The sequence below is a fragment of the Cimex lectularius genome, unplaced genomic scaffold (assembly GCF_000648675.2).
Source record: "Cimex lectularius strain Harlan isolate CLEC.00 unplaced genomic scaffold, Clec_2.1 scaffold1, whole genome shotgun sequence".
In the NCBI taxonomy this organism is placed as follows: domain Eukaryota; kingdom Metazoa; phylum Arthropoda; class Insecta; order Hemiptera; family Cimicidae; genus Cimex; species Cimex lectularius.
The window spans coordinates 2,710,092-2,730,221 of NW_019392813.1; the positions used below are offsets into that span (position 1 = coordinate 2,710,092).

Below are 20,130 nucleotides of genomic sequence, written 5' to 3' on the forward strand. Positions count from 1 at the left end.
CTACAAACACACTTAATACTATAAGATAATAATATAAAACCAAAATTCAAAGTAGGAAACAGTTTTAATGTAAAAATTTTATAAATTTGTCCAATTTCTTCACTCTCCAGCTCCCTCTGTCCTACTCTTGCCTAACCAATTTTTGCGTTACTCCATTTTTGTTTAGTGCCATTATTCACTACTTATTGTTTATGTAAACGATGTTGTGCTAATGATAAGACCAGTTTGTCGAGCAACGTATTTTTAAAAAATTAGATCACGTTTAAAATATTAAATTCTTATTTGACCAACAGCTAAAGGTCAAAAATCACATTTTAACTTTAGCTGCTAAGACTTTTGGGTTTCACAATTCGTTTTTATAAAGATTTTCTGAATACTCAGGTCTTAAAATTGATATATCTTTTGTTAGACCCTATCTTTGATTTTCTTCTATAGTTTGGTCACCACATTTTCAGTATGTACAACATGCCCTTTTTTGCCATAAGTTTCTCAAATATGTCCATTTGGTTTTATTCCACAATTTTGTTGTAAATCATTCCATTAAATACAGACACGTTTTGTTTTTTAATAAATTGACATGTCAACAGGTCATTGACTGTTGACCTTATCTTTGAATTTTCTTCTATAATTTGGTCACCACATTTTCAGTATGTACAACATGCCCTTTTTCGCCATAAGTTTCTCAAATATGTCCATTTGGTTTTATTCCACAATTTTGCTGTAAATCATTCCAAAATAAAAATTACATTAAATATAGAATAAAGATTTTGTTTAATGTCATCTATCAGAACGATTTAAGTTCATATGCAGAAAGTTTATTAATAACAAAGTTGTTCCCTTCAATAACAAAGTTCAAATATTTAAATCAGTCTTTTGCTCAGTAGTCTGTTATGGTGCTCAAATCTGGGATTTTTAGCAATATGAGACGCTTGAAAAATTTCAGCGAACCGTTGAAAAACACAATTTTTTTTATACAGTTTTTCAATTTTGCCCATTAAATAAATTATTTTCAGTTGTAAATTTCACATCCTGACATATATTTCAATATGAATTTTACAAAAATGAAGGATTCCTTTTTTTGTATCCTTTCTAAGGTCTTATTTCCTTTAAACACACTTAACACTATAACAGTTTAATAATATGAAACCAAAATTCGGAGTATGAAACAATTTTAATATAAAATTTTTATAAATTTGTCAAATTTTTTTCTTATCCTCACTCTCCAGCTCCCTCACTTTTACTCTTGCCTAACCAATTTTTGGCATTATAAGATTTCTGTTCAGTGCCAAGTTTGTCGATCAAAGTATTAAGAAAATAAGATCACGTTTAAAATATTAAATTCTTATTTGACCAGCAGCTAATGTTCAAAAAGCACATTTTAAGTTTAACTGCTAAAGCAAGTGTAAACCTCTGACTTCTGGAATTCACATTCAGTTCTTAAAATTGATATATTCTTAATTATGCCCTATCTTTGTATTTTCTTCTGTAGTTTGGTCTATTTTGTTGTAAATCATTCCATTAAATACACACGTGTTTTGTTTTTTAATAAATTGACAAGTCAACAGGTCATTGACTATTGACCCTATCTTTGAATTTTCTTCTATATTTGGTCACCACATTTTCAGTATGTACAACATGCCCTTTTTTGCCGTAAGTTTCTCATTTGGTTTTATTCCACAATTTTGCTGTAAATCATTCCAAAATAAAAATTACATTTAATATAGAATAAATTTTTTTTTAATGTCATCTTTCAGATAAATTAAGTTCAAACGCAGAAAGTGTATTAACAACAAAGTTGTTCCCTTCAATATCAAAATTCAAATCAATGTTTTGCTCAATGGTCTATTATGGTGCACAAATCTGGGATTTTTAGCGATATGAGATACTTGAAAAATTTTGGCGAATTTCAAAAAACATTGTGCATTTGTTCAGAGTTGGCATTTGTTTTTCTGATAGAAACCAAACTAAAAAAACTTTTTTTGCCCAACAGTAAATAAATTTTCCAACAAAATATTTTTAGTTGTCAATTCCATGCACTGGCATTTAAACAAAAAACAAAATTCAATGTTCATTTTTTTTTATCATTGGGAGAATGTCCTATTGTGTACATTTCTGCCAATGAAAAATTACAATTTTATGTGGTTTTCAAAATTAATTCTCTTATACCTGAGATGAAAACAGAAGAAAAAGAAAACTGGGAAAAAATAATTTCTTATAATATCTATAAATTACACAGAAATAATACATTACATACATAACAACTATAAAAACAAAAGAAATACTGGTAATTATTTATAAAAACATTTAAATTTTTTTTTAGTTCAGCATTGTATGATTATCATATATATTTTTACGTTGCTCTCTGACTTGTTTCTTCCATTTATCTTGTTGGTGGCCCACTCGGTTCAGTACGTTACCTCTGACGCCCATCTGGTGCGAAGAAACAGCGCCTCCAGACGGGCCAACGCTCACATCGTCCTGGTGGAAAAAAAAGAAACAATCAACTCGTTATTTTTTATAAAATTTAATAAATCAAATCATACCTCTTCATTTGTATGTTCAACGTAATTACTGCTTGCTCTTTTACTGAGTAACGGATCGAGGCAAAGGAGGAAAAACATATAAATTACGAGGAGCGAGATTATCCAAATGACTATTACAACTACAACCTGGAAATAAATTAATATAAGTGCTATTAGTACAGTAAAAACCTTATTTTTATATTCTACTATATTCCTTAAGGATAATGGCATGAAATTGTTTCAGTGACATCTTAAGAGACTTAAATTCACAGAAATCACAGAGGCTCACGCAGTTGAATCGGGAGAAAATGCCTTTATGCAATACTAGCTTTTACCCGCGACTTCATCCGCGCAGAACTCTGTTTTAATGTATCTTTCCAATATGATGCAGAGTGATTTCTAATATAATGTCTCATATCTCACATTCTTCTCTCCTTCAGTTCACTTCTGTCTTTACATGATAAAAAATCGTCCATATTATCCTCTAAGGCAGGGGTCGGCAACCTGCGGCCCTTTGCAACTTTTTGCACGGCCCACCAAAGCTCAATATAATTTTAGGAAAAATCAACTAACTTAGAGCGTGAGCGTGCCGAAATGTGGCCAGTGACAAAAATGCGCGCTAACAGAAGCATAGTGGGAAACCTATTTTACTGCGCAAGTTTAATCCCCATTCCCCATAATAATATTTATACTCATATATGATATAAAAGCACTATTTAAGTTAATTTGAATGTGCGGCCCGCATAAAAAATTTTATTTTGAAAATGGCCCGCCGTCCGAAAAAGGTTGCCGACCCCTGCTCTAAGGAATGGAATTTCAAAAAATCCTTTCTTAGAGGCAAATTTTGAGCCCTTCAGATACGGGAGCTTTGTGGTCTGTGCAGTGTCTGTCAGTCAGATACGGAACTGTTTTTATATATATAGATGATATACACAACAAAAGTGTAAATATGCACCTACCTCAAGCCAATAAAGTTTTCTGAGAGTGTTAAGTAAAGTCTTTGAAAAAATAATCGACACATGCCTAAGAAGATTTTCGGAACAAAAGGATATCTTGTCACCAGAACTGTATCGTTTTCAGCATACTCTGTCACACAGGCTTACATAAGATGTGATGTTCATGGTGTGATTTATACTGTGCCATTTAACACATTCGTTACGGCACTGATTTGTAAGGACTCTCCCATGATAAGGCAAAAATTATGATTAAATTTTTTCCCCAAAAAAATCGTGAAAAAATTCAAAAAGATCGAATTAAAAAACAGTCTTCACTGTAATATTGACAAAGGCCTGTGACACCAAACTGATTCCAAAAATACCTCCAACACCCTATGACAAGCTCCAAAATGGGGTTTTTTATAGAAGAGGTGCGTCGTATTTTTAATCTAAGGAGTGTAAAAGGATTAGTAATATGTACTATAAAGGTAAACAACAATTTATTAACTTTTTTTTTAACATTAGCTTTTGCTGATAGTCAACTGCTCTCCATACCCTTCTAGACCCTAACCTAACCATACCAGGTCCGGCACTACAAGGTATGTGCTTACATTTTAAGTTAACTATTAATGGCTATTTACCTAAATACTACACATTAACTATTACTCTTTATACCAAGTTTTTTTTTTTTTTTTTAATGACAAATAAAAAGGTCATAGTTGGCTCTCATTGTTTTTTTCTCACTCTTGTGCATTATTCTCCTCTGCATTTTTTTTTTTTTTTTTAATCCTCTGCATTTTTTACCTTCTTAGATCTGGGGCATTTCCCTTGCACCCTTCACATGTTACCACATCCACATATCAGTCATAAAAAAACAATCATACTAACACAGCATGACAGGCCGCCGTGGTACTGCATATTTCAATGATAGCCCGTCATCATTCTCACAAAATATATAGCCTATAAACACCATGCACACCCATACATCCATTTCATTCTCATAGAGTTATTCATCAATCATTCACACTAATATACACTTACAACTAAACAATTTACAATTAAATACTTATGGGGGCATCAGGGTACTCAACATCCCGCGAATGGCTACTCCTTATACCTAGTTATTACAAAAAATAAATTTGTAAATGTAATGAATGCTTTTTTTTTTTTTTTTGTTTTCTGTGTATATGAAATAAACCAACTTAACATGTGCCTTTAGCGCTAAAGATTCTTTCATTAAGTAACAAGCCAGTGTGCTGATAAGATAATATGCGACTGGTAACGCATTTCCACTGTTTAAATAATTAGGAATTAACAGGATATACAAAAAAGAGAGAAAAAAGTTTTATCCTATCCAACGCACGATTTTAAAGATAATAATTACATTGAATGTTTACAAATAATTAATACTCACTTTTGAATAGCTACCTAAGCTGTTTTGAACAATTTTGCCTTCTCACTACAATCGACACTTAATAATTAGAAACCCAAGGGACCACAAAATAATTCAAATTATCAAGAGGGAAGTTAAAAAAAATATGCATTTTTCCAAGTTATTACTTAAATTCTACATACATAAAACATAGTAAAAATAATGAAAAAATGACAATAGATCAAATGTAAACTGAACATTATTAAAAAATGTATTACGTTTCGTGGTCCACTTGACCAAATAAATTCTTTTCAATTAATTAAGATTTTGGTTGAGATAAAAAAAAAGAGAAAAAAGCTTTATCCTATCCAATGCACGATACCAAAGATAATAACTACATTGAATGTTTACAAATAATTAATACTCACTTTTGAGTAGCTACCTAAGCTGTTGAAAAATGGCAAAAAGGAGGTAAAATTCAAAAGGTGGGGTTGAGATGGGAAGTTGGTGTCCGAGTGGATGGAAGTCACGATAGCTCAAGTGGTAGAGCAGCGGCGTATTTAGCAGAAGGTCGTGGGTTCGAATCCCGCTTGTAACATTGACTTTTATTATCTCAACCAAAACCTTAATTAATTGAAAAGTATTAAAAAAATTGTGAATTGGTTTTTGCTTGTGACTGGCGTCCTTTGTTTAAATTATTTTCCGACGTGACCAGTGCTGAGAACACTGACTGCAGAGCATAACAAACTAGAGAAAATTCTAAGAAACTTTAGGCTGTAAGGAAGTAAACAATAAATGGAGATTTAGAGGAATATTACAAAGAAAAAAGGTAAAAATGGGAAGTGACTTCGTTCGATTAATAGCATGGTTTTTCTCCCCCTGTTATGAAAAATCTTTCGTATTGAGTGTATCAAAATACACAGAATTTTTTCGATTTACTGAAGTGACCTGCTGAGGAGTTCGTATTATCAAGAAATTCGAATTATCAAGCTTCGAATAAACAAGAGTCGAGTGTATCTTCAAATATATACAGACTACCACTACATATGGCGAGATGTCAAAATGCGTATGGCTGATCAAAACAAAATGAGATTAGACAGATCAAAATGAAAAGATTGAAAACTAGGGCACATTCAGTATTCAAAGTACTTAAATTTTTAATAATAAAAAGCTTCATTAGTATACGTACTTTAATAATAGTAGTGTTTCTTGTTTCGTATTTACATTCACATCTCGGACAAAGTTCCTGGCTTTTGTTAGGGAAGTGGAAATCAATCGCATCGATGACGATGCCATCGCAGTCGCTGGAAAAGTAAACAGAAATGTTACGTTAGAGTCGCAGTACAAATTGAACAATGATTGAGAAAATTTAACCTACTTATTAGGTGGAACGTTTTTATTAATCTGGAGCTTTTTGTACTTTTGCGTACCGTTGACAATTGTACAGGTGCAGAGGCATCGGGCGTCTTCGTACTGGGCCTGGAGAAAATTGATAAAAAACGTACAAAAAAATAAATAAATAAAAGGCGAAAACCAAATTTGTACTTACGTCTGATGAACCGAATTGGAGAGACACCAGTATGAAAGTTGTGAAATAAAACAAGTACATTTTTTTTTCTATGTCGGCCGAGGATGAAAAATCCTTTCACACCATGGCCCTAGAATGATAAAAAAAACAAATACTGTCCGTGTAAAATTAAAATGACAAGGACTCCATGTCCGCCTTCATCAGTGATAAAACGTAGATACCTTCTTTCTTTTAAACGTCAACGCGAACGTAGAGACTCATGGTACTACGTCCTGCCGCCCTCTTTTGATTTTCATTATCGACCATCTAATTTTATGTGTATTATTTATTATATTTTCATTTATGTGATTACTTCACTACAATTGACGCTCAACGTTTCTTTGACATTCCTTTAATGACTCTGAAGTCTGAAAATCTGTTTAATATTACAACATAGCCTGCAGTAACCATGAGTGTCATGTGAAAAATGGTAAAAAAGATTTCATACTCATACATTTCATTGAATGGGTTGTATAGTGAATAGCTATGCGAAGCACAGGCTGTTTCCTCAAAACTCAATGGCTTTTTTTCTTTCTTTTTTGGCTTTGCCTTGTAGCAATCCGCCACTCCAGAAACCCATTGGCTATGGGTAGGGATAAAAGAGGCAGCCCCTCGACCTGAGTAGATCTATTGTGGCATATGGTTTTATAACTCACCAGCTTCAGGTTGTTAATAGGTGTAAGATCTTGCTTGCTGATTTTCTCTCCTGGTTTCACAAAAACATAAAATATGTTATGCAGTCTCCCCATCTTCCTGGAAGTATTTGCAAAGAGTTCCTTCTGTTTGTACTCTTAATTGGTGTATGTGCCTTCTTTGACAGTAATGCTCTGTCAGGAGTCCAACCAGAATCCTGGATCTGTTGCGATTGTCCTCCAGTTCTTCGCTTTGTAAGTCTCGCGGATGGCCCTTCTGTGAATTTCTTCACATGATTTAGGGTATTGTTCTACCATTTATTAAGGTTTCATTTTTGGATGTGTCCTTTTTATAGAAAGATGCAAGGCTAAAGTAGGGTTCGTGGCCTAGAGATTTATTTTGGCTCATCTTTTGGCCAACACGTCCACTTTCTCATTGCCTCTATGTCCCAAACACCCAGGGACCCACCCCATGCCAGTGACTTCTGCCAGGGCTTCATACATTTCCATGTTTCTTCTTGGAATGTATTTCTAGTTTTTTTTATTCCTCTGGTGCAGTGTTCAATTGATATAATTTCAGACTGAAAAATTGTATTTACCTAATTTTAAAGACAGATCAGTTTTCGGATTCATCTCAGGGAGTCCAGCTCACTTATCTGGTTTTGAGCCACAAAACAACAAGGACTGTCCTCTGAGTTATGATAAGCGAAGAGCTGGTTGAGACCTGAAAAAAGAAAAAGGACCTTTTTGCACAACTAGGTCGAAGTCATATGTTTTTTTGTTTTTTTAATTTGTTAATAGCAAGGACATTATAAACGTCCTTTTTTGTATTGACATTTTTGTTTGAAAACGTGAAAACTAATTTAAAATAATTTTTTCAGCCAACAAATAAAAGAATCAGTGGTAATACTCTTTTGTCCTGACCTTGCCCCTTCATACTACCACCTCTTCTAAGCAATGATCAGTTATTTAGAGAAAAATGTTTTATTCGTTTGAAAACGTGAAAACTGAAGTAAAAGACTTCACATAAGATGGTGTCAATTATGTCTTTTTTTTCCTTCATGCTAGATGACTAGTTGTTGATTAACCCTTGTATATGATGATTGATGGAACATAAAATTAATCTTGAGAATATCTTGAAATAATCTAAAAAAAGGAGGCATTTTTTTGGTGAAGTGTCACACCATTACATCGATTTATGCATATGGTAACTGCCAGTCTGCTACATCCATAGTAGGTAGTCTTCTCCTGAAAATATTACAGATAAATACATAATGTTTCTGTCTAAAAGATAACTGTATAAACATTAATTATCTGCTGTAAAAATGTTAGCTGCCTTTAGGAATATTATTAGACAAAATATCGATTATAATGTAAAAAAAAGAAATCGAGATTTTGGTATATGAAGTTTCGCTCCTCAGCCCTTCTTCGTTCCAACACCTCGTGGATGAGGCATCGGTTGGGTTTGTTTACCACATCCAGGAGGAAAGCCGGAAAACTCTACAGATTGTTTTTCCATTTGTTCCACCTGAAGAAGATGAGCGGCGAAGCAGAGAATGGATCCGGTGACTGCAAACCCTACAATTTCTCCAACATACCGTATAAAATGGGACAACACTTGGAGTTTGTTGAAATTTCAGACGGTAATTTTCTTTTGTTCTAACTTGTAAGCAACAAGATTTTTTCGTTTAGTATACAATTTGAATATCAATGCAGGTAGAATTTTACAGATCTCTTCAGACTGCAAGTTTCTGGGTGCTTACAACTTATGGCTGAACTGCCAAGGATACTTTTAAGGTTTAATGCCACCCTATCGAATTTTTTATTTATATTGTCAAAAACTTTCATCTTATTGATTTTCTATAGTGGTATGAGTAATCAATGTTTATGTTTTTTCTGAAGCTGTTTTCTAGTTTTTTTTTTTTTTTTTTTTACTTTTAGCCAATATGGTGCAGGATTTGGAAAAAAAAATCAGTTTTGCTCTTTTTTAGTGGTAGGAAGTGAAATATAGGAATCGTGCACAAAAGTACTTTCGGATTAAAAAACGAATTAAAAATTCTTGCACACCAGATTTATAATTAAACCAAAACATTTCTGTTCGGTCGGTGAAAACAAAACCAGGCAAAGGTTCAACCAAACCAGTTCAGGTTGACCATTTCTGGTCAAAGGGAAAATGGGGAAGGCATCCCATGTTCAAGGCTTCGTGTTCCGAGACAATTTTGAACAGATTCAAAAAGAAAAAAAAATGACTAAACAAAATTTAAAAACCTGAAGCTATTATGATGTGATGGTGAATGAAAAGTCTCGTGTAATAAGAAACAGGGGAAAGAAAAATCATGTAAAGCACGAGGTGTTTCTTTTTAATCAAAGTTTTTTTTATATGTGTGGTGATTAGTGACCGTTAATCGATAATTATTCAGAAATCGTGAGATGCGGTTTCAGAAAAACATTTTCTTTATCGTGCCAACGTTTCGATCTTTATTGAGGTCATCTTCAGGGCCTGGGATTTACAAACATTGTTTACAATTAACAAATACATTTAGGATGTGGAAAAGTGAATTTATACAATGCAAAATATATTTTTTATATTCAATCAAAGTATTTCTACTCACTCAAAGTGTTTGTCTTCTATGTAATTGTGCCATTCTTGTGTGTCATGTTGAGAGTGCCGGTGAGATTTTGCTGTTTTATGTTTTTTTAAATATGAATAAGCTTCGTTTTTTGCCTATAACAATAAAAATAAAATATTTAAATCAATAATAAATCTCGCCCCTGGATGTCAACTGCTGAAGTTGGTTCATTTTGAGTATAACATTTCCAACGGGTATCAAGTGGGAACAAGGTTGCCTTTGCATAATCGCCAAGCTCATTTTATTTATCTTGTGAGAATGTAAAATTCAGAGGAGTTTTATTGCACCCTTCAATTGCTATTGGTTTCGGTTATTACATCTCATTCGGTTGTTAATTTTATTACTTATTATTACGAAGAGAAGTGCAGTTCACAGCTAGCTTCAGATGGTTAATCAACCTTTATAGCCTCGTCAGTGGTTCCTCATTGTAAAATCTTGCTTGCAACTTTTCCTCTCCTAGTTGTAAGAATCTGCACCTACAAAGACCTTCACAAAAACATAAAATGTGTCCTGTGGTCTCTTCTTCCTTGCAGTATCTACATAGTGTTTCTTCTGTACTCCTGTCCGGTGTGCCTTGTTAGGCAGAAGTTGCCAGCAGTCCAACCAGAATTCTGGTTCAGTTGTTGCCTTCCAGCAATTCCTTTGTAAGTTTTACGGATGGCCCTTCTATGAATCTCTTAACGTGCCTCGTGCCTGGGATAATTGTACAGTTTTATATGGGACAGAGATAGGGATAAAAGAGGTGGTCACAAGGCCTGTTGCACTTTGATCCGACTAGATCTATCGTGCTATTCTATTTTTTATAACTCACTGGCCAGCTTCAGATTCTTAATCAACCTTGCCAGCAGCAGCTTATTGTAGAAACTTGCATGCAGCTTTTCTTCTCCTAGTAAAAATCTGCACCTACAAAGACCTTCACAAAAACATAAAATGTGTTCTGTTGTCTCCTACTCTTCATGGTAGTGTTTCTTCTGTCTGCATTCCTACCTTCTGTGCCTCGTCAGGAGTCTAACCAGAATCCTGGTTCGGTTGTAGTAGCCTCCCAGCAATACCTTGTAAGTTTTACGGATAGCCATTGTATGAATCTCTTCATGTGCCTCATTGCCTGGGATATTTGTACAGTTCTACAGAGGATAGGGATAGGGAAAAAAGAGGTAGCCACAAGGCCTTCTGCACATTGACCTGAGTAGATCTATTGTGCTCCTTTTTCTAATAATTCACTGGCCAGGTTCAGCTTGTTAATCAGAGCAGGGCGTCACTTATTTATTCTACTTTAAAAAAAAAATCTGGTATCAATATTTTTGTTTTATTGATGTTAATATCAAAATTCAAAATGGAGTTTACTGTGTTCATGCAACTGAACAGCTCTGTAGCTTTGTCAATGGCTTGTATGATCTTGCCTGCAGTTTTTCCTCTACTGCAAGAATCTGAACCTACCTAGACCATCACAAAAACATATTTCCTTGCATGCCTAATGCCTGGGATATTTGTTCAGTTCTTTAGTTAACCCTTAATGCATATGGCATGTTTTATACCCAGTTTTGGCACAACTATTGGTTTCACTCTAGTCATACGCGTATATAAGTCTCAGGAAGTATTTCTAGACCATCACAACTTTAAAGCTTCTTCTTTCCATTTGTAAGTTTATTATTTTTCTAAAGATTAGTGAGTCTGGGACACACCTGCAGCACTCAACAATACAAAGTATGCGTCCACCACATTCCTAAGCTCAGTAGGTGCATGTTTTCAAATTTTGCCTGTTGCATCTTCTTGAATTAGTTTTAATTAATATCTTAATGTGGGGAAAGACGAATAAAACAAACACTTCCCTTAGAGCCATTAATATTAAGCCCAGTTCAGACTTAGCCAGTAGTTTAGTCAAGTTTACTGGCCTAGTCGAGTTTAGTAAATTGAACTCTACTCTATTTTTCTGAACGAGGAGCAGCACTCCATAGAACAACCGACTAGCACACCAACTAAACACTGGATGTGTCATCATTTTGACTTGATTAAGCAAACTCTACTAATTAACTTGACTTGTATGAACGGTATACTCACTCGACTAAATTACTTTATTAAATCACTGGCTACATCTCAACCGGGCTTTCGGAGGTTTAATCTATCCATTTAAATTTTAATTCACCAGAGATGTTTACATGTTTTGCCTGTGATTTTCCCGTTTTTCTTTTTCACCCTCAATTTAAAAATGTATTTTATAATTAAGGGAAGCAGGACATCACTTGTTTATTCTATAAAAATACACATTTTCTGTTATCAATATTTTTGGTTCTATTAATGATAATTCACTATTTTTCCTGGTCTGCTTGACCAATGATTAATGATAATATCCAAATTCAAAATGGAATGTAGTGTGTTCATGCAACTGAACAGTGTGGAAATCATAAAAAAATTTAAAACATTTTTAGCACGTTGACTGATAATAATCGCTGTCAAATATATGACAAAAGTGATAGTTCTGCATATTTTAAGTTTATTTTGAAATCGCTTCAAGCTCCTGATTCTCGCCTGGCAAAAATCACATCACTTGAAGTTATTAAGGGTAACATATCCTGGTTCAAATCCTGGAATTCTCTTGCGGAGAGGTATAATGTGGCTCAGTTCTCTTTGGATAATTCTGCAGCGTGGTCTGAAATGTTTTCCAATCTTCTTCAGATTATGGGGGCTCATCATCGGGAGAGTTGTATTTCTCGTGTCATGGATTCAAATAGATTCCAACTCTACAAAGAGTTGAATCATTCCCTAACTCCTTGCAATGTTTTTTCTGCTCCGGTAAATGATGCTCCGTTCTCTTTTTTTCGCTGGTGGTTTAAAATTCGAGGGGAGTTGTTGTTCCTGAATTTAAGGCCTTGGGTTGGAGGTACTGCAGTGTGCTCTCTATGCATCTCATCTGGTCGTGAGGATGCATTTCATTTTCTCGCTAGATGCTCGATCCTTAACGAATTGAGGTATCTGTATGTGGGTAAGGATTTTCTGACGAGGGAAGAGCTCATAACCCTTCTGAACAGCTCGGATTGCCAGGGTCTTGTTAATTTTGCTTGAAAAGCCTGGTTTTACAGATATGAATATATTGGAATGTAGGGAATTAATATTCTGTTCGTCTTTGTTTCCTTTTTTGCTCTCGCAGGTAATACATGTAATTTCTACTTTGTGGACTTCTAAATGCGAATTCTGTTTGCCGATGGGGGACCCTTTGTTAGTTGGAATCCTTGCTTTGGTTCTTTGAAGTGTCATTTTTATTATTTCCAAAGTTTATCGCATTTCAATCTTAATTTGAAAATCCTGTAAATAATTGTAACCTCTGAAGTTGATATTGTAAATTCTCCTTTTGTTATAATTACATAATTATGTATATTCATGGAATAATAATGCACTCCGAACTCTGGCTGACTGTCTTAATACCATGCCATAATAATACTGTTTTTTTATTTTTAACTCTAAATTTCTTTCATTTTGTAAATAAAGTATCTATATATTTTATATAGTATATAGTATAGTTCTGCATTACAGACCAAATATATGTATGCAAAAAAAAGTCCTAAGTCTAATAGGACAGGAATAAATGGTGCCGAAGTGCCAAAAAGAAAAACAATTTGGAAAATGATGATCAAATTTCACCTGTTCACTTCTCAAATTCACCTGCCATGTAAATTTCTTTTTCCTCCTGTTAGGTTTTGAACGTTCTCAATAAGTCGCTTCATGTCCATAATACTGTGTATGCAAAACAAGGTAAAATATCCTTAAGACAGTTTAGATCCTGCAAGTCATGAAACTTCCTTGAGCATACTGAACTTCTTGAAACAATGAGGATGAGTGCCAATATGAGGTTGCATTTTAATATTTCCATTTAACTTCTAACACATCAGATATTGAGATACATACTCATCACACCTAGGTTTATTTTGTTTGATGTTTTGCCCGTTTTTTCCTCTTTCACCAAATGTATCCTTGTTCTTATTACTTTGAGGATTAACCCCTATTATATTCTATATTCGACGCCCCTCCCCTGTAAAACAATGTAATATTTACACTTTTACCACTCTTCTGAGCAATGGCATGTTTTATTTATTTATTTACATTTTTTAAATGGCCTTATGGACTTTGCATGTTAGCCAAGAAATGTAAATGATCATATGCGAATGCGAATTCTTTTTTTGGGGGGAGGGGGAAGTTTTTCTACTGCGGCTCCCCATTGAAAGATTTAAAAGTTGGATTAGTAGACTTTTTCTAACAAAATATAAAATGAATTAAGTTTTGACCTCTTGATGGCAATTGGCTGATGTGGGATAGAATTTTTTTTTTTTACTTTCATTACTTAAATTTAAATTAAATTTTAGATGGCTACCTCCTACTTGGTGCGTCAAATCTTGTAGTTCAGACGTGGGATGGAAGCGTTTGGTATTTTAACGATGCAGATTTAGCGCCGGATAACACGAAAGCGTTAAGCGGGCATGGGGTGTCGTCTGCTGTCCCTTGTGGACAGTTTTTGGACAGCAGAGAAAAGGTATAGAAATATAAACAAACCATCAGTCAAAATATCTTTTAAAACATAATTTTTCTAAACGTTTCAGGTGATTGTTGGTGAAGATTATGGTGTCCTGTCTCTATATTCTGTGACTACATTTGAAAACAGCTCCGTCCATTTTATGCTACAAATGTCTTGTTCACAACACGAAGGCTGGATTAGTAGTTTAAGCGTTACACCTTCTAAAGCAAAAACGGTCACTGGAGGAAGTGATTTGCTGTAATGATTTTAATATAATTATGAAAATATTTATTCCAGTTGATTTTAACAAGATTGTAAATTTTAGGCTTAACCTGCTTGATAATGGGACGATGGTATCTGAAATTATGTATCCGGTTGCTCATTCAAAACTGATCACTGGTGTTCAGTTTAGTATAGATGAAGATGTTTTTGCATCCTGCTCTTTAGACAGATCAGCTCTACTTTGGGATTACAGACAAAGCAAACCAGCTTTAGGTAAATAAAAGTTATAACGTGTTCGGGTGAATCTCCTTCACATGAAGCAAACTCGTTTCCTTACGAGTGTAAAATAAAAATGATAATAAATATTTGTGCCACAAACTCAATTAAATTAAACGGAAAAGAGAAAAATGGGGACCTGATCCAAATAAATTATAACAGAACCTTCAAAAAAATAAATGTATTTAGATTTGAAAAAATAAAAGTAAAAATCTATGATCTATGACATACGCATTCTCCTTGCCATTTATATAAAAAAGAGCAGGTGCCTTGACCACACCATGAGTTTGTGGCACAAATATTTATTAACATTTTTATTTTACACTCCTAAGGAAACGAGTTTGCTTCGTGTGAAGGGGATTCACCTGAACACATTATAAAGTAAATAACTTAAACACAATCTATCTATTTACTGCTATCTTCATCATACAGAATCATTTTATTTAAAAGCCCTCCTGCCACTTTTGTGTAAATTTTTCACACAAAATCTATTTTAATAATTATTTCATAGTTTAAATGAATTATATTTCACACAGAGGCTGATCAATGGGTATTTTTTTTTGCACCCATGTTATTTGATTGGATTTAATCAGATTCTCTCCTGGATTTTTTTTTTTTCATCAAGACCTAAGGGAAACCGTGGTGGCTTAGTTGGTAATGTTTGGCCCATGTTTGTGGGGTCTAATCCTGACAGCCCATGGCTTTTTTAATGAGAACAATATGAAAAAAGTGGTTTATTTTTTAATTATTTACTTTACTTTTTTCATTATGTCTTAGGTGGAACTGCGGTGGCCAAGTGGTTTGGGAAACTGACAACATTTCCATTTGCCATGCAAACAGTTCTGGGTATGATTCTCAGCATTGCTCATGGCTCTTTTTTTTTCTTTCTTCTGAATTGAAAACAATATTTTCTTTCTTTACTTTTATTCCCGAAGGTGGGGAAGTCGTCTTATATTCATGCGAGAAGTGGAAAAAAATTTTGCCCTCCAGAATCCAAATTTCCACTCGCATTTGCGTTTCAGACCTTTCTGAACAAATTTAATTCCATTTCTGTCTGTGGTCAATTCCATGTAACTAGCACGAGGCTGAAACCATGAGACCAATTTTTACAAAATTTGCATACATTGCAGTTTGGTTTTTAGATAGTTTCCTAAGAATTTCACCCCAATCGGATCAAAGTATCGCGCCTGTACATGGTCAAACGTGAAATCCCATACACGTTTATATCTCTGAAACCAGTTGTCAGTTGTAGTTCCAGTTTGCTTTTTAAATGATCCCCTATAAATTTTGTTCCAAATGGATTAACATACGTGAGGAAGGAACTGTCACCCATTTGGCACAAATTTTTTTTTTCCGCTGTAATCTATGCAATTGATGTGATTCTACACAGGGTTGCTGGAAGGGCTTAACTTTCACTAGATAAAATTTAAACTATTTAAGTTCCAAGTTTTCAGTGTTTAAGCAGTTAAGTCATTTCTGATCTTCGCCGATTTGGTCTTCCAGACATCTTTTGCTTTCTTCCACCCTCAGTATTTTTTTTGTACAACTTAACAGGACATAGCATATAACAGGTCAAAATGTCAAAAAAAATTATCATACTTGAAAAACCTAGAAATATGCAGGCACAATTTCAAGAGCAATCTTAGAAGAAAAAACTAGAACAGAATGCATGACAAAAAAACCTAAATTTAATCTTTCAAAGATGGCTAGTCAAGGAAAAATATTACAAAACCACTACTGAAGATAGTGAAATGCTGACCAAACTAGGATTGGCAGAACGTAAACGCCAATTCTTACACCAATATAAACATTACAACCAAATATAATGAAAAAATAAAATTTAAATGGCCCATTATATTAAATTATTATAATATGCATTTTTTCAGGTTTATATGAGAGCAATGAAGTCGGTTTGACGTCACTGTCATGGAAAAATAAAAATGAAATCGCTGTTGGCTCACAAGGAGGAAAAATTTTCTTAGTAGATATAAGAACACTAAATCGCCTATATGAAGCTCAAATACAGAGGAAACCCGTCCATAAAATTGTTTTTAACAACGACGGGTAAATATAATAATGATTCGATATAATTGATCCTTATTGATTTAATATTATTTCAGGTTATTGGCGACTTGCTGTGATTCTAATGTAGTTACCGTTTGGGACAGTAATTCTAACGAAATTAGGTTTGTTTTGAATTACACGTATTTTGAACTTGTTAGTTTAACGGTGACGTTTACAGGTATCAAAATGATCTCCATACCGGGCTAGTACGAGGTCTTGCCTGGCATCCAATATCGGGGAAGTTATACTCGTGCGGCTTTGATAAGAATGTATTTTCACATTCCATTACGAGCGAAAGCTGAATTATTGTAAACCAAAAGTACTTTTTTTAATTTTTTTTTTACAAGAACTTTTAGTTAAAAATATTTTAAAGAATGAATTGTAAATATGTTCTATAAAAATAATTGATATTTAGGTGGATTCACGAGCATTGTATATTTACAATTTGTACATATATATTTTTGTTTTTTAATTTTTATTTGAATAGATTTTTGTTGTAATTTTACATTTGCGTGTTTATTCTGTACATATTTCAATAGTAGTGTATTTTTAATCCCTGAATTCATGGTTTAATGATTTAAAAAATTTCAATATGGAGACTTTAGCCTTGAAGACAAAGAAGGTCCTGGAAGGATTTCTTCTTTAGATGTCCTGCGAGCTTTGGTTGAAAAAATCCCAGAGCAAGTGTTTGAGTATTTGCAGAGAAGCTTTCAGTTATCCAAATTGACAGTCGCTTACCACCTTAAGGCAATTGGAAAGATGAAAAAGCTCGAAAGTTGGGTTAAATGACATTTAAAAAAAAAAAATCATGAAGTTTACATAACACTTTTTCACTGAGACAGAAACGATTCTGGATAGAATTGATACTCGCGATGAAATACGGTTTCTCTATGATAACAGCAGACGTTCTGGACAGTGGCTCGGCAAAGAGAAGCACCACATTTTCCAAAGCCCCCAACTCATCAAAAAAAAGTGATGGTGACTTTGGCGAGCTTCATTTGGGCTGATTTACTACAGCTTCTTGTCATCTTTGTTCGGAAAAGGCCGATTCTGTTACATGACAACTCATACATGTGACAACTCAAAAACTGGAATCTTGTTTATGAGGTACTACCTCACCCTCCCTATTCTCCAGACCTCTCACATGCCAACTACCATTTTCTTCAGAAACCTGGATCAAATTGATCAAAAGTTGGAAAATGTGTTTACAGAATTTGTTAAAATGAATCAAAATTCTATTTATAGAGTATAGAGAAGTCATCATGTTAAGAAAAGTGTATTGAGAGAGATGGAGGGTATCTTAATTTTAAAAAATGTATAAAATCATTTATTTTATTGCTTTTATTTTACAACTGTAAGCCTGCATTATTTTCTGGATAACCCGATAGACTGTAAACTAAAGCAAAATTTATGGGCAAAAAAACTAAGAACATTACCACAAAAATTCAATGCCATCAGTAGTCACGCATGACTGGAAACAATGTAAGAACAGAAGAAGAAAAAAAAAAGTAAAGAAATCCCTGTCATATATGAGTGGCGGGCTTTAAGTCAAACCCATAGGGTTTCATAGACAAAGAACGTTTTAGATTTTTTCCCAGGATTCAAACAAAGAACTGCGTGACAAATATGAAAATTGGACACCCAATGCTTCAAGATGGACATAATCATTTGGCCAATATGAGGCAATCTTTTATAACGTAGAATTATGCAAAGTCCTTTGTTTTGATGTGATGAATGTATCATTTTGTGACAGTCTGACCTGAAGACTTACCGGAATTGCCCTTGAATCCGAACCTGCAGTGCATTATAACAAAAAGTAAAATATCACTAATATTCAATTAAGTATACACGATTTTTCAAAATGAAAAATTGGTTATACAGGCGGGATTCTAATCTTTGGATCAGTACTCATCATAAAAATAAAAATTGGTATATTAAACTTTCAATAAAAAAAAAGTTGGAAAAAAGGCCTTAAATCTGATGGGTCGGCCACCCAGTAAGGAGCGAAGAGATGTTTCCCCTAAACCTGGAATGTCGAGGACAAATAATTGTGGAAAGGTCGTTCATCAAGCTGTGGGATACCATAAATTTGGGGCAACAGCGAAATGGGCGTTTTTATTTGCTGGAAGTCTATCAACTCGGGGGGGCTGCCCTCTGGTCATGACCAACCCTTGCAAGAAGGAAGTTGGACTTTTTTGCTTTTCCTCTGGCTGGTAAACCGGTATTGAAGGGGGATGATTTGAAAACCAGTCAGTCAAGATCAGCCATCCCAAGGACTCGGTGAACAAGATGAGTCAACATCAGATACAGTCAAGTGGAGGACTCGGCCAGCTAAGACCTAGCCATTGCGACAAGTCGACTGTCGTAGATTTGCATTGTTTAGGGTAAGTCCTCTCATAAAATAAGTTCATCCCCATAATGGTTTAATTACCTTGACTGTTAAGGCTTTTTGTTTGATCATTTTTTTTTTTGGGGGGGGGGGTTTCCTTTGGAAATATTGCCATATAATATTTATTAATTTATTTCAATTTTTTTTTTATCCTTCTCCCGGACGTTAAAAGGAAATGTTGATTGATTTAAGAAATGTATAAATTAAATCCAAGACCTTCATGCTGTTACTTGCCAACAACGTTTCAAGATTTATTGGGCCCATTATACTGGGGTCCCTATACAGATCATCCAATAATTGTTTCCTCTGGTTATCGTACTCTGGGCATTCTAATATTAGATGACTGGGATTTGATGGACTGTCGCATGTTGGACAGTTAGGGGAAGTGGTTATTCCAATTCTATGCCTATAACTCCCCCACATGGTTAGTTTTGATTCTGAAAATAGTAGAGTAGAATTCCTTTTGCCTGCCTCCTTCCAAAAACCACGGCTTTGCTTTGGAAATAAAGTTCAATAGTAATCGCCAGCTGTTGCTGAGCTGTATTTTTTATCCCATAGATTGGAACTCAATTTGTTGAAAAAAAAATTTCCGTCTGTTTTAGGAACTTTCAACTGATGGGGTACACCATATACAGTGGCCTCCTTCACCAACGCGTCCACTGTTTCGTTATGAAGAATACCCGCATGACCTTTAATCCAGCATATTATCACAGTTTTTCCATCTTGTTTGATCATTGCAATGGGTAACAGGGTAACAATAAATGTTTACGACTATCTCTCTAGTTTATTGTATTTTTGAACCATACCTTCCACGCAAAAAGTAATAATTATTTAATTAGTTATCTGTTTATTAATTATTATTTCCAATTTTTATGCAAAGCCAGTTAAGAAGAAAAATTGGAAAAAAAAATAGCAAAGCGCTTACGCTAAATATTCTCTTCTCATTTAGTGATAAACACACAGCCCATCAGTGCCAGCTTTCACAATAATAATTGTAATATTTTGGTTTTAAACAGT

The 20,130-nt window shown here is 34.2% G+C and overlaps 2 protein-coding genes across 2 annotated transcripts; one reads left to right on the forward strand and one right to left on the reverse strand.

Moving 5' to 3' along the window:
* Positions 1-2,195: 2,195 nt before the first annotated feature.
* On the reverse strand, positions 2,196-6,576 carry LOC106665543 (uncharacterized protein CG1161). Its single transcript, XM_024228310.1, has 5 exons — positions 6,379-6,576; positions 6,208-6,308; positions 6,019-6,133; positions 2,544-2,669; positions 2,196-2,478 (listed from the first exon to the last, which is right to left on the reverse strand). Exons 1-5 carry the CDS (start codon positions 6,436-6,438, stop codon positions 2,317-2,319), a joined length of 564 nt encoding a protein of 187 aa, XP_024084078.1. The 5' UTR covers positions 6,439-6,576; the 3' UTR covers positions 2,196-2,316.
* Positions 6,577-8,261: 1,685 nt separating this feature from the next.
* Positions 8,262-19,887, forward strand: LOC106665934 (methylosome protein 50-like). The gene is made up of 8 exons (XM_014392753.1): positions 8,262-8,671; positions 14,014-14,180; positions 14,248-14,420; positions 14,488-14,657; positions 16,547-16,724; positions 16,781-16,846; positions 16,903-17,043; positions 19,716-19,887. The coding sequence occupies exons 1-7, from the start codon at positions 8,431-8,433 to the stop codon at positions 17,024-17,026; spliced, it is 1,119 nt and encodes a 372-aa protein (XP_014248239.1). The 5' UTR covers positions 8,262-8,430; the 3' UTR covers positions 17,027-17,043; positions 19,716-19,887.
* Positions 19,888-20,130: the final 243 nt, after the last annotated feature.